Raw genomic sequence first — 15,562 nt, forward strand, 5'->3', positions numbered from 1 at the left:
CAAAGCAAGACTGTTAAACATTGTTAATGCAGCTTGTATTGCTAATACATTCCAGAGTTCTCAGATCTCAGGTGACTTTTCTCTTTTCTTTATAGTCATGCAATTATCCTGTGTAGATTATAATTTTTTTTTTTTTCTGAATTGCCATACAGGCTTTCACTCATTATCAGCTTCAGTGAGAAACAGTGGAGATCAATGTCCAGTACACATCCTTTTAGAAATGGAATCTGCCTTACTGTTTCATTCATCTTTGCATTTGTGTGTTGTTTTTTTTCCAGCTGTTAAGGAAAGAGAATCTGGACTTGAAGCTGACACCCTATAAAGTGCTGGCAACTAGTACAAAACATGGTATGAATACTTTTATTTCCTAAAGATACAGTATGGAAAAGAAACTTATCCCTGTGTTCGTAGAGAGTGTGTAACAAAATCTTGTTGCAATACAAGTCATGAAAATAAACACCCTGAGTGATCACAGGATTCCATAGCTCACTCAGATACCTTCAATGAAAGAAGCCTGGTCTGGATTTTGGAGTAGGTGACAATCAGCAGTCTGTCAATCTTTGCTGGTAGCTTGCTGTGTGATCTCGAACAAATAACACTCAAATTTGGGGATGTTTGCATGAAATTGAGGAGAAAACCAAAACAGAATCAAACTTGGCTATGCTTTTAGATACATTCTTGGTAATGTTTAGAAAGCCATTAAGGTTCTTTCTCTTCTCACGAAAACTTGGAACAACAGACCTTTTGCAGGCTCATTTTGGTGACAAATTGTTTTAAAACTATTGAAGGCAGAAAACTGGAACATGGGACAAAAACGTGGTTTTTTTTTCTGATGAGAAGCAGTTGAATGACTGTGTGTTAGCGTTGTGTGTTCTTAAACATGCATTATAGAGTAGCTTGAAAGTTCTGTGTGTTGGAGACCTGGTTGTTTTCTCTCGCAGGCTTCATGCAGTTTATTCAGTCAGTACCAGTTGCAGAAGTTCTTGCTACTGAGGAAACAATACAGGTATGTGGTGGAGGGATTTTAAGTCGTCTTCTGATCAAACAGTGTATCTTGCAGGGGTAGGTCTTGTACAAAATTCTTTCAGTCTATTAACTCATTTTTTTAATCTGTCTTTAGAATACAAATTACAGCTTGAAACATTAAGGATATTTACAGCAGATGTTTTGCTTTAAAAACATATACTTAAATGACTGCTTGAGTATCTTGTGTTCTAAAAGTAATATGATTTAAATAATTAAAGTGTAATTTAGTTGTGAAATTGAAATTCTGGCTTCGCTGTAATGATGAATGGGAGATACTGGACACTTTCTTCTTTTTGGTTTCACAGTGTTTGTCATTCATTCAGTAGTTTTGACTTGACACCTTGTCAAAGTATGCTGTAATGATTCTTCTGATGTAACAACTAGTTTGTTCATATTTCTGAAGACCGTTTCCTTGCTACAGTGGATGAAAAATACTGTAACTTGGCTTTGTTAGAAAACTTTCTGTAATTCTCATGGAATCGAGTAGGGACACATAACCATAGTGGCACACAAAACTCATGCTAGGTCCAAGCACACAAGCCAAGCTAGGTAGCAGAGCTCAGCTGGTTGAGATAAATATAGCTAGATAAAAACATACTGAATTGCCATATGAGGTAAATAGCTAGTAAGTTTTTTAATGAAAACAGAATGTATTTATTTGGATTCAATTTGTCACAGTACCTGTTTTCAGTTTTTTTGTAGTTGATACTGAAGTTTGCATTTGTTTAAAGCTCAGTAACAGTGAGCCAAAGCATACTAGCTCCCACCTCCTGTAAACTACATATTTTAAAAATATGGAGATTAAAAATTGCTTGGCATTGGTCATTATCATTTGCTTAACAAATAAGAATATCAAGTGCTTATCACTTACAAAAAATGGTTACCATTTATCAATGAGCAGCATAAATTTATTATCAAGTTGAATAAGTTTATGTAGCTTTCCGTTCCGTAAAGATTGTGGCAAACTTCATCTGCACAGTCAATAATCATACAGATTATAAAGCGTTTTCATGGCAATCCTTTGTAATCTTAGAAGTGTACTATTCATAATTTAGTTTGTTATGTGCTTTTATAAAATAATGTGTTTAGAAATGCTTGTGAAACTGTCATTTTGCAATTACTTACTACATCAAATTCCAATAGGAAATAGGTATTTTTGTTGCTCTGCAGACACATAGGAGCAGTTTTTCCTGTAAAAAATTGTTAATCCAAACAGACAAGACACAGAAAGAATGAGAGAGATCTTAGTTTGCTGCACTGATCAGTGGCAAAATACATTATAAGCCCAGACTTCCTGTGATGAGGTATGATAGAAGAGCTGGGCATTGTAGGCCAGGGAAATAAAAACTAAAAGAACACTTTTAGGTGTTGTAAAAGTTTGTTTTACTCCTCCTGTAAATGTTCATTTTAGATTTCACAGCTGTTGTAATAAAGATGAGCATTGTATATAAACATTAACTTCTGAAAAGATTCAAAGCAAGTAATCCAATACTGGCTGGTAATGCAGATCTGCAGGAAAGAGAAGGTGTTTTGATATTTGAGTGTTACTTACCTTCTAACAACAATCTTAAAATGACAGTTCATGTTTTAGAATTTCATTGAAATAATTGTCCTAATTTTTTCATAATGATTTTAATCACCTATGTGCATCCAGATGACTGCTATGCTCCTCTTAGGTGCTCCTCCTTAGTACTTGCTTAGATTTTGCTTACTGTAATGACCTTGTGATTAGGCTTGGATTTAATTTAATTGTCTTTTCTCTTAGAGAAGACAAAATCACTTTTCTTCTGGCTGGTGGCCCTGTCCACATTTCACATGAAACATCAATTTTTTATTATAATAAATTGTGATATTATAATAGCTTGGGTTTATTTTCTTTTTAAACTCAGTAGCAGCACCTGGTTTTGCTGAGGAATAGGGAGACATATAATGATGATAAACCTTGCAGAGAGTGCTTCCCAAGTGAAGTTACAAAGCAGGACCCTTAATGCTGGTTTAGTTTTTGTTTATCTGACCTAAGCAATTTGCCTGGGAAGTTTTGTCACTCATCGATTAGTAACTTTTCAATGCATTGGTAATTTTCTGAAACATTTAATAAAGAAAAGTGCTTTTCAGTTTGTGTGTTAAGTGTAAGAATGTGATGAATTAGGCAGAAAATAAGTAAAGCAATATTAAATAAAATCTCAGTAGGTATTTTAGGAGTGTTTTTTTTAATAAACAATAAACGGGTTTTAATAATGGCCATTTGTGGTCTCGATTCAGAATTTTTTTTTTCAAAGACCCAGTTTCATATCATGTGGAATAACTAAATATCTTCATGACATTCTCTCCAGAACTTCTTTAGGAAACATGCACCTAGTGACACTGGCCCTCATGGGATAAGTGCAGAGGTGATGGACACATATGTTAAGAGCTGTGGTAAGTTACAGTCTTACAGCTGATAACTTCATACCTGAAGTCTGAAGGATGGAGGGGATGAGATATTAAGACATTTCAGTTTAGATGACTGCAAACAGGACACTGTTCATGTACTTGCTGTCAAAATTCCTGGGAAAAAGATCATTTTGAGCCCAGCACATCATACAAAAGTCCTCTCTTTGTACTTCTATAGGAGAAGATAAGTTAAATACTCTTTACTTTCCAGCAATAAGCTTACCTCTGCCCCCTCTGCATTGTGAGTTGGGGTCTTCAAAATGCAGGGAGATCTAAAGCATTTATGTAACAATTCTTTTGTATTGAAATTTTAATTTGTTTTGAAAACATCAGGGTCTTCAAACTGTTCTGGTTAATGGGTGAAAGTAACAATTAAAAGAGTTTACTCTTTTTCACTGCCAAACTTTTACTGCTGGGCTTGTGAATGATGCTGACGTGAACATCCAGATTCATATCAGTGTCTAACGCTTGTTTGGAGTGCCCTTACAATATCTTCAGTTCAAAATAGCTACAGTCATTTTGCTCAAAATATTTCAGCTTCCTTTGAAGTATCTTAATCCCAATATTGAACCAATTTAGTCTTTTTAGTGTTAAACATGTAATTTTGTATTAAGAAATTAAAATCTGGGCAGTAGTGAGTAAATTTCAAGTGTTTTATTCAAATTTTCTTCATGGTGCTGATAATTTTGATTATTCTTCACCAGCACCATTCCTGCCCAAGTCTCTGTGGTGTATTTACTATCAGTGAACAAGAGTTAAGATAATGTCATATACTTTCGTTAATTGTGTGGAACTTGTTGCTCTCCAGGAAAGGTACTTACATTGATGTTTACAATTTACTTGTTACAGCTGGTTATTGCGTGATTACTTACATCCTTGGCGTTGGAGATAGACATCTGGATAATCTGCTGCTAACAAAAACAGGTGATTCTTTTTAGCAGTATAATTTTATAGCAGCAGTTGTTTAATTTCTAGTGTGTTGGCACCTTTTTATTCCATTTCCCCTGTGAGTATAACCCACTGAATGTTGTAGATTAGAATATATTTTAATATGTAAGTTGTGTTGTAACATTTAAGGTAATATTTGATCCAATGATTAAGAAGAAGATTTCTTAACTAGAGTAAATAAAGGATTTGAAAGATAAGCTACTTCAACTATTAGAATCGATGCTTTGGGGTGGGGAGAAATGCAAGTGTTTTTGTTGAAAATGAGTTCATATATCTGCCTAAACCTCACAAAGCTTTTACAAATAACATTTATTATGGGAATTTTTTTTCCAGTTTTTGTGTTGGGCTTATTTTTACTTGCTTGCTTACTTCTGAACTACAGCTTCCCTAGGAGTTCTGATGCCTTGAATACTTCAGTACATAGAGATGGAGAGTTAAGAGTTGGGGTTAAATGTTTATTATAAAGTGAAACGCTTATTGAATGAAAAACATATAAACAAAAAATGTTATTTGGAAAAAGAAGTGCATTCACACCGGAAGCTTGTTAGTTTTACAGATAAGGCTGAAGCTTTGAACAGGCCTACTCTAAAAGAGTAGAAAATTAACACTGGGCCTTGATTAGGGTAAAAGGTCTTTCTCTAAGCTCATGGGGGAACAACTGAAGGAAGTGTATTTTTTCCTTATCTGCTTGAAAATGTACAAACAGTAATTTAAAAATGTGTCTTGGGAGGTCTCTGTCATTATAGCAGTGGTGATGGGTGTAAATCTTTCCATAGCAGGCTCTGCTTGCTGAAGTAGTAATAGTTCAGGGTTTTGATTTGGGGTAAAATGCATCTTGCCTGTCTCTGTGAAAGAGTAGCAGCACAGTGGCTTAGTGGAAGAGTTTAGGGAGTGCAGCAGAGGGCAGTGCATGCCCACTGTACATCCCCAGCCTGACTGCACGTGCTCTGCCACATACTGAGAGGTTTTGTGAGAAATCCTTGTGTTCCAAATACAACAAAGACTTGCTGCAAAGGCTCGTGTCTTGCTACTGAGAATCCCCTAACCTTAAGCTGGGAAAAAATAATTTCATTCTTCTCTTGAAGGATCCATGCTCTAAGTACCTCCTTCAAAATTGAATAACCCTATATGCATCCTTTCTTGATGATATTTATTTAATGAATTAGGGAGCCCCTGGTGGTCTAGTGGTTAAGGACGCGGCGCTGTCACCGCTGAGGCCTGGGTTTGATTCCCGGTCAGGGTCACTCCCCGGGCAGATGGAGCTCGTTAGCCCTTAAGGCAATCCATCTACGTCCTGAGGACCTCGCTGCCACCGTCCAAGCTCGCTTGGCCCTGGCAGATGAACCTCAGGATTAAAGGGTGGGCTCAGTTCCGCGCACACTGTGTCTCACCTAAAAAATCCAATGCGCAGGCTGGAAGGTGGAAAGACCTTCCCCGGTTCTTCGTTGGCGAAGACTGGCCATTATATTTAATGAATTGAAGGCTTTCAGTACAGTAAAGAATGCTGGGTACCAGCTTTGGGCTCACATACTTCTCTTGGATTTATATGGCAATAAATATCATCAACATTTTTTGTCTCTGCCTTTTAGTTTGGTGAATGCAGCCACGTCTCTTTTTGACTCCTTCCAATAGAATTAGTGCCCTACCTTCTAACATAGAGATATCTATGCTTATAATAGATATAGTGTAATTTAAATATTAAACGATAGATACTGATGTTCATAAAAACAAAGTGTTTCCCACTTGGTGTTAGGGATGTATTTTTTACATGACCATGTCAATTATCTTGATGAAATAATTTCTGCTGTCTTTATGACTCTTATGCCTATAGTTCTAGAAATAGAGTGACTTCTTTTTAGTAGTCTTGAGTGGGACATCTAAATTTTCAGGGTTTTAAATGCTCTGTATCATTATACTTCAAGGACAGCTGTAGAAGTTTTTTTGGAAAGAGATATGAGAAACCTTCAGGCAAAACATTCTTATCTGTCAGTAATTTTAAAATTACGAGAATACTTGCATCAATTTCATGAAAGGGCTTTAGCTGGTGACCTGAAGGTCATATTATGTAGTCGGTATTACTTAACAAGAATATTTCTTTTCTCTGAAAACCTGGAATTTTCTGCTTTGCTGGAGATGAAATACATTATCAATTGCTCTGTGTTTTAATTTCTTGCTTCCCAATCTTTAGCAGCAAATATTACTGTGCCTTGTGAACAGTAAGACACTGTTTTGCGGCTGAATGCCCAGTTTTAAGCAATATCAGGGCTTCCTTTTAGAATTACAGACTGGTTTATATATCAAAGCCAGCATCTGAATTAACAGCTAATGTTCCCTTTGTTGCCTTGGAAGGAAGAGCTGTATGATTGTGAAGCTGGATTGTGATACACAATGTGTAGCTGTTCAGTTAACTTTCATGGAAGATGCACTAGGCTAGTGTGTTGCAATTCATGTCTTCACCTGAAAACATTTTGTTCTGCATTTGTTCCACTCTCTGATTTTGATTGGGATCTAGGTACTGAGAAAATACCCAGATATGGATATCTTCATCTTTCAATAGCCCTTAGGGACCTACGTGTAGGTTCAAGTTCCCAGTATGGGTTCCCAAAGTTAAGGTGCTTTGACCAGAGCCATACACTTGAAATTGTTGTGTAGCAGGAGGGCAAATTGCTACATGGATAAAATCAGGTAATAAATTTCTTCAGTGCAGGACAGAGACTGAGCAGTCAGAAGCTGAAACCCACATTTGCTTTTAGCATCATGTGTCGATAGGTGAAAGGGCTGGACTGTCTTCTTATGTAACGCTCAGAGGTAGAGCTGTGGTCTGTCTCCAGTGTGAAGTGCACCAGTTGACATCTGATTTATTCTTCAGTCTTGGTTAAAAGGGTTGCCAGGTAAGACAGCAAGGACCTAACCAGATCCACATGTGACATGATGCCATGTGTTGGTTGTACTTCAGTGCTTTTCAGTCAAAACAATCTATCATAAAGCAGGTTTGAAGATTACAAAAATTGAAGATCTATGGGATTCAAACCTTCCTTCTCTTACTTCAAACTCTTCCATCTCAGTGTTTAGATAAGTACATTGTTAAATACATTTATTGTTGTTGCAAACTACTATAGTATGTAAAATGAGTGGAATTTTTAAACTTGTTTTCAAATGTTACTGGCCTTGATAGGGGAAAATCCTTTTTTTAAAAAAATACAACTAACACATACTTTGATCCTTTATATTCTCTCTGCAACTCCATTTTCTGTGATGCTTATTGCAAAAAAAACATAACTTTTAGCTGTTGATCTGCTAAAACATTTTCTCTTATAGGTGTCATAAACAGTATTTCTTATTAAACAATATACATTAAACATATTTTTTTTTCTATAATATGCCTTCATGGAGTGCATTTTGAGAATGGACAGCTTGAGGGGAGAAGTTGGGAGTTACAATCCTCAGGACAAGCTGAGCTCTTATCCATCATATGGATGACAGAGATAAGCTTTACTCCCAGCTGTTGCTGCATAATGACTTTAAAACCTGTATCCTGAATAAGTTGTTAAACACTCATGTTACTTTCACTTTTGTGTAGTCTTGGAAAAGTTGTAACATGCTGCTGATGAAAATGATGACAATAAATTAGGAATTCTGATTTTTTTGTCGTGGCAATGCTCTGTTAGCAAAGGTGAGATTTTGTCAGTAATATCAGAACTTGCTGGGAAAGCCAGAAAACCCATCCATCCAACCATTTTTATTAGAGGAGTTTTTTAATCCTGTTGTTTCAAGTTTAAAAATAGGAATTCAGTTAAAATAGTCACTAAATTGAAACTTTTCTGGTATGAGCCAGGTTAAAATAATGGTGGCACTTGGGGATTACAGTAAAAGCACTGAAATACTGAGCTTGGGGTTTGTTTTGTTTTGGCTGGTTGTTTTTTTTCCCTCCAACAAAGAACAGAGCAACTTGAAATAATTTGTAAGACTTTTTTACTGTTAAAAGACAGTTGTCATCAGGCTTATTTTATTTCAGTAATTGCATCTAATTTGCTTTGTCTTCTGCATTTTATTTAAGGTTTTCAGAGCCCTGTAGTGGTTTTCAGCAGTTTTTTGTAACTGCCCTCTAATGAGATGGAAAAGTTGCTGCTATATGAGAACTTTCTCCTCTACTAAATCTAGGTGTTAACAGTAAAAGTGATGGACAAATCAGCCTCTCCAGCTGCAGTAAGGTGTTATTGGCTACTGCAAGCACCAGGTATCAATTTTTAGTCTCTGAAGGTCCATGCTTCACTTAATCAAAGATCGCTCTCAAGGCTGAAAGGAACTCAGATGGACTTTGAAATCCCTGAGGCCCTGACTGCTAGTCAGGGAAACTTTCTGTGTTTCATGCCATTTCCTTGAGGTCTCCAAGGGCCTTTCCTCTTTATTCCGTATGTTAGAAATCCAGGTATTCAGTAGAAAAATGTAGTCAAATCCATGAAATAAATAAATAAATTTTTAAAAAGGCAAGCTTAAAAGTACCCACCACTATCAGCTTTTAGGTTTTGAATGAAATAATTTTGTGTGCATGCTGCATTATTGCTTATTCCTGCAAGCTTTTTATCCTCTTCCAGTCAGTAACTGCCTTCTCCTGCTCTTCCTACAGTAAAATACTTTAAATGGGGAGTTCAGAGTGGGTTTGAAAATACAAAATATATTAAATGGAAGCTTTGGACATACGTTACTAGGACACTGTTTTTTAGGTAAGAGACTCTGCAGGAAGTCTTTCCTGCAGAGATTTTTCCTGCTTCCTGAAAGAAGTCTCTTAGACTTTGAGGAGTGAGCCACTTTGAACACCAGAAATGTCTCTCCAGAGCTCTGTATCTTGGACTCTGTGTAGGTGCCTGCAGTCTTCCTCTGAGCCTTGAGACAGAGCTGGAATTTCCCACATGCCTCTCTGTGGTCTCAAGGTGCTTCCTGAATTGTTTTCTCAGATGCTTGAAATCCCCAATTTTTGTAAGGAACTCATTTTTAACGAAGTGTCTAAAGATTTCAGTGTCTATATATTAGACATCCAAGGCCTTTAATATCTAGCCCTACAAGAATTTAAGAAGTGCAGAGAATGAAATCTGTTTCACCTTCTGTCTTAAATAACTCCTGTTTTTAGTTTAAATCATGACTGAAAAGAAAAAAAATCTCCCCCATATGATTTAGCAGTCATTTGGGAACAGTAATGAACCGAAGCTAAAGGTCCAGTTTTGTCTGTAATTTATAGGCATGTCTAATAATAAAAAGCCCTTTTAATTAAGATCTAATAAATCTGAAGAAGTTGGATCATGGCAAAACATGATGGCCTAAGAGATAGAAGTGTATGTGTTATGACACTCACACTGTCTGTTGAAGGAAGGACAAGTAATTGTTTTATAAAACGTGGAAGTTCAAAGCCTTTAAAGGAGGTGGTGTTACACAAGGGTCACATGCAGTCTAATTTAGTGAGCATGCAGGTGATAACTGTATATAAATACCATGATATCAGTATAAATGATTACAGTGAGGCAACTGGTACAGGCTGTACACTCCATCCCTGGAGATATTCAGGAACTGCCTGGACACGGTCCTGGCTAAGGCAGCTGGCTCTGGGTGGCCCTGCTCGACCAGGAGGTTGAACCAGCTGTCCTCCAGAGGTCCTTTCCACCCTCACCCATTCTGTGATTCTGTGAAATGAAGGTTTCATAGAATCGTCTTCTAAATTCAGTTGAGAAGTGTATGTGTGCTTCTTGCCAACCATATTACATAACTAAGAAACTGTCAAATACAGACTGCACAAATTTTGTGACACTCCAGAACTAAAAATCTCGCTGAAAGCCTGCCCAAACAAGATGCTCCTTCTGCTGTAGAGTGTTTTTCAGCTATGGTTGCTAGACGAGCAGTCTCTTACCTGAGGCTGACAAATTTCAAATGAGTAATGTTTGAGTAATGTAGAAAAACAAACAAATGAACAAAACCAAATATCTTTAGATTTGCCGAAAAAACAATTCTGAAGTTGTTCCTGGCAGGTTTTGCCCCCATCCTTAAGACACGTATCAGGAGTGATGGCTATGCTACAAGACAATGAGCTTTTCGCAGTGAAAAGTGAAGTCTTACAGAATAAAAAATCTTATTAAATATATTTTGTCTTCTTAAAGAAATGTATATTTGGTACAGTAATTTCTAGAGAAAAGTGGGGGTTTTTTATGTTTTCGTTTTGGTTTTGTTGGTTTGGTTTGGTTTTTTCTAATTTGTTTTGAAGTTCATATAATAGACAAAAGTTTGCTTTATATAGACTGCATTGTCCAGATTCCTATTTTTATCCTGCTCTGTCTGCTACTATTTAGTATTTTCTGGCACTAAACCTTGTCTAACAGATAACAGAAAATTTTTCCAGCCTTGTTCTTGCGATAGGGCTTATGCTGAGTGATAATATCACATTCATTAGTATTATGAAAGTGGAAAAAACATTGAGGGTTATACACTAATATGAATTTCATGTGGGATGATCATTTAAGATACTTGCAACCTTTTTTCTTAGTATTAAAAGATTTCAAAGCATCAAATTTATTACCTTGATAAATTTATTATTTATTATTTATTAATATAAGTAAGAACATAAACATCACCTAATTGGCAGTATTAAATTTGCAACCAATTTAATTTGTCCAAAGCAGGCTTGTTCTTCACGTCTCCAGTTGTGGTTAAGTCCTTGAGGGGAACATGGGTCAGGTTTCTCTGTGGAAATCTCTGGGACTGAAGTTCTCCCTCCCTGTGGCTGCTCCCTCTGTGCTGGTGCAGGAGCTTCGGGCAGGCCCCAGGGAGAGCCCTCTGTCCGTTTTCTCTGACATGGTGGGCTAGTTTAGTTGATCTTGGAGGAGCTGCATTAAAATTAGTCAGGCCTGTGTTTAGTTCACGTGTTTGAAAAGTATTAAATATATTTAATGCATTTAAATGGAAGCTTTGGAGGTACATTTTTCAGTCAGCTGGAAAATCTGCTGAATTTTGAAGTTCAGCTAGTAAAACTGCAATGTTAATGCAGGATGGCCTCATCTCATACTTTCTAAGTGTTTATCACTCAACTATTGAAATGTTTTTAATGTTTTAGGTGTGTCTTTGTTACCTATATAAATTATTAATTATCATCTTTTATTCCCTATCTCCAGAGTAAACTAAAAAAAAAAAAAATACTGCCACAAGAGTCACTGTTTTATTCAAAATGTTGTCTCCTGACTCTTCAAGGCGACAGGTTTGAATAAGTGAACAGAAAACAGGTCCCCAAAACTGTTTAATTAAACATTTTTTGTAACTTCATGGTAGCAGAGGTTGTGTATGTTCTTGCTTCAAGAAGCTGGTGTACAAAAGTGATCTCTAAAAGTAACTCCTGTACCACCACAGAAAAAATATATTGAAGGAAAGAAGAGTTTTTATAGCACAGATGAGTTACACAAAATGTAGTGGTTATGCCATTTATGAATCAGTAAGTACTTTGCCTTGCTTTTTAAAGTTCCTCATGATCTCCCATAGAAAATTAACTGATGAAATTTGATTCTTGGGTTGAAGAAGTGCTTATGACACACCTGAAACAGCCTTCTCTGTTAAAACTACTTTACTACTCAGTGAAATAGTCATAGTGGTGACTAACTGAAAAATACTGACTCTTTTTTCTTTTTTTCAGGAGAGCTGAGCACTTAATCTTATGACAATCTCAGTAAATACAGGTGCTGTAGGTTAAAACACCTCTTAGCAAAGGCATCCCTGTGTAATGCTGTTCAGTTCCATAATTCTGAAACAAGGCCCTGTGTTCTGTGCTGTCTGTCTGGAGAACAGTCATGCTAATAATTTTCTACGTTCTTGTTTAGAAGATCTTTTATCTTGTACTTGTGTGAATATCTGCAATCTCACCATTTTTTTGTCATGTAGTCCTGCTAAGGCCCAAGTCAATTAAATTACACATTTCAAACTGAAAAAAACATTTGCAGAACACTTTGAAAATCTTTTTTTTTTTTTTTGCTTTTTTAAGTAAATCAAGAATGTTCCTTGAAAATGGCATCCTTAGAATTATGAATTGTCCGACTTTGATTTCTATTAACAACATTTTTGTTTGTGTATTTATATAATATTTAGTCTTCACTATATTTAGATATTTTAGGTTTTTTGCAGTTGCTGGTAAACTGAGGTTTAGCAACTGAAGTTCAGTTGTCCGTTTTGCCACTTGTTGCATCTCCCACTTGGCTCAGTACTACTGAAGGGGAATACAGTGAATTCTCCCCAGTAAAGGTGTGAGCACTGTGGTGAGCAGCATTGGCCATGTGAAGGCTCTTGATGGGAAGGGAAGTTGCCTTGTATATTTGAAGACAGGAGGTGTATACAAGTTTTTGTCACATGAATGCTGCAGAAATGTTTTAAATGTAGTCAGTTGGTCTGAGAAGGGAAAAGGTAATGACCAAGTGATGTAGTTCATTTTAGGACAGAAAGAGTGCATGACAGACTTTGGTTCATTTGCAGTGCAATTTTAGATTTGGAGTTCTTGTGATTGTTCTTCAATATATTTCCAAGCTGTTGATAAATTTTGATGTTACTCACAAGACTTTTGAAACCACATTGAAATCTTCTTTGGTATTTAGTGGCTTCCAAAGGTTGTTGTTAGGATCCTGAGTCTTATTTTCCCTTTGTTGTATTAGTTCTGTGTTGAGTTTACCTTTTTCCATGCCACAGCAACCAAACAGCATGCACACATTACACTGCTTTTAGTATTTATTTTAATTTGCTAATACATTATAAAGACAGTGCAAAGACTTAATAGTATCTATTATATAAACTTAGCATTAAATATCTACTAACCCGTTTCAAATATTGGTTCAGTCTTTGTGAATATACTCCCTGTGTTTAAAAATCAAAAAAAAAGTGATCTTGCTTTTTAGTACTCCTATTGAATTTGAAATCAGCTTTACCTCTTGAAAACCACAATTTCAAGTTAACTACTGAGGATGATAGTATTACTGTTATAAACCTTACAGAAAAGAGTGAATTTTATTTTCTGAGAGCTCCGTGCTGTCTACAGAGACTGGACTTCAGGATTCTGTTTTTCTGAGCCACTGCATCAAGAACTGATGCTATGTGACGTGTTTGCCTTTCCTTCTGCAGGTAAACTGTTCCACATTGACTTTGGTTACATTTTGGGCCGGGACCCCAAGCCCCTTCCTCCACCGATGAAGCTGAACAAGGAGATGGTGGAAGGCATGGGAGGGACGCAGAGTGAGCAGTACCAGGAATTCCGCAAGCAGTGCTACACGGCCTTCCTGCACCTCCGCAGGTAACAGGGCAAGTTCTGTGCTGAAATTTGTTAGAGCCATCCTAAAAGCAGGAGAGAAGAAGAGCAAATGAATCACTTAAATGTTTCTGTTGAAAACACAAAACTTGCTTAAAGTGTGAACGTAAACTCAAGAATTTGTATGAAACAAAGGAATGAAAACATCATAGCGCTGGTGGATCTTGAATGTAATTGTTCTTCGAGTTAAGTCCCCCAGTTTTGCTTGTTTAATAACTTAAATAGCTTTCTTTCAGAACTTGAGTGGGGTGTCAAATTATGTATTTCTCTCTTGGATATGTTTTTGCCCTTAAGCATGTTTTCCTCTGGTTATTGATGATCAAGTAACTGTCATTTTAACTCTTAAGTCATTACTCATTTGCTGCTTTATCCTCCTCCAGTTTAGATTACTGATGATCAAATTCTTTGGCTTGAAGCTGACACACACATATGCTTAGTTGATTTCAGGTCCTATGGGACAAAACTTAGCTACTTGTAGTGACAATCAAGTATGTTGGAAATTTCTTTAGATACCCAGAACTGTGGCAGCTCAAACCTCCTTAGACTCTGTGTATCTACAGACCAACAGTTCTATCCTTTAAATTTGGAATCAGCTTCATTCTTCTGCAGTGACTTTATTACTTACCATCAACTTTCTGAGACAAGTAGCTCAGCTTTGTTCTGTTTAAACAGAACACAGGTAAGCACTCTTGGTCTGTCCAGGGATTTGATTTAGCACATCTTCAATAGAGATGAAATAATCTCACTTTAATATCAAGATTACATAATGCAAACCTGCAAATATGTGGAAAAAAAATCAGTAATATTGAAAACATATGTGAAAAGTACAATATAATATGAAAAGCAGTCAGTCAATGATACGAAAAAAAAAATGCTGCATGTAGTTCTCCACGTGTTAAAAGGAGAAAGAGTAAGGAGATGATGTAAGAACTAACATTATTAACGGCTTAAGAGCAATTCAACAACTTGAAAAAACAGTGGCATGTTTTCAGCAAACAATACTTGTGGCATCAGAGAACGATCAGAAAGGCTAATGCATATTCCAGCTTCTGAATTGCTTAAAGCTGTTTTGTAATGCTTTATTTCTTATTTGTCATATAGTTAAGTTGTTTTGATTGTTTAAACTTAGCTGTTTCAATGGAAAGGTCTGTTGTATCAGTGAAGGATTATTCATTGAATTAATTTATGTAATGATTTGCTACAAAGATGATCATTAAGTGTGGAGTATATCAGTAATTTGAGTATACAACCTAAACTGTAAATCAAGATAGGTTCATTTTTAATGTCTGAGATTGTAGTTGTAATTATAGTCTCTCCAATATTTGTTCAGCTTAATAGGGAAATATTTTTAAATGGTTCTGCATAAACATCCTTAAGGCTTTCAACAAAGATAGTATAGGATAATATTAGATTTACTGTAGCTTTAGTTCAAGCAGCTAGAACTAAAAATTATTGAGCTTACTTGCTTATTGAAAAAAAATAATAATTTTATGTGGAGCAGCTTAGCTCTAACAGTTCTGCATGTTGGAAGAAACCCACTCACAGAAACACCTTCTGGCCAAGTAGTGTGAAACCATAACCTCTGATTGCTAAGACAAAATGCAAACTATGCCATGTCCCCCAGTTTGTGTTTCATTGTTGTTGTTTATTTCGCTGAGGTATAACCAGTTCCTTACATATGTCAGGTACTGTATCTCGGTGTTTCGGGATTTCTATTAGAATGGTTGTTGCGTAGTGAAAACAAATACAAGGAATTTAAAAGTTACAAGTGAAACAATAGTTCTGTTCATTGATCCAGATTGTAAGCATTTTGGCATTATCATCATGGTCATTATT

General features: G+C 36.2%; 1 protein-coding gene across 1 annotated transcript in view; it reads left to right on the plus strand.

The window, feature by feature from the left end:
• PIK3C3 (phosphatidylinositol 3-kinase catalytic subunit type 3) overlaps nucleotides 1–15,562 on the plus strand; it is a 66,158-nt gene that overhangs the window by 30,888 nt on the left and 19,708 nt on the right. Inside the window, exons 18-22 of the mRNA XM_027885420.1 lie at nucleotides 279–348; nucleotides 942–1,006; nucleotides 3,360–3,444; nucleotides 4,309–4,383; nucleotides 13,543–13,711. Of these exons, the coding sequence (XP_027741221.1) occupies nucleotides 279–348; nucleotides 942–1,006; nucleotides 3,360–3,444; nucleotides 4,309–4,383; nucleotides 13,543–13,711 (464 nt within the window). The remainder of the gene's footprint in view (nucleotides 1–278; nucleotides 349–941; nucleotides 1,007–3,359; nucleotides 3,445–4,308; nucleotides 4,384–13,542; nucleotides 13,712–15,562) is intronic.

Source organism: Empidonax traillii, unplaced genomic scaffold (genome assembly GCF_003031625.1).
Source record: "Empidonax traillii isolate 1590-97213 ecotype Southwest subspecies unplaced genomic scaffold, ASM303162v1 scaffold10:size5872457, whole genome shotgun sequence".
NCBI lineage: Eukaryota > Metazoa > Chordata > Aves > Passeriformes > Tyrannidae > Empidonax > Empidonax traillii.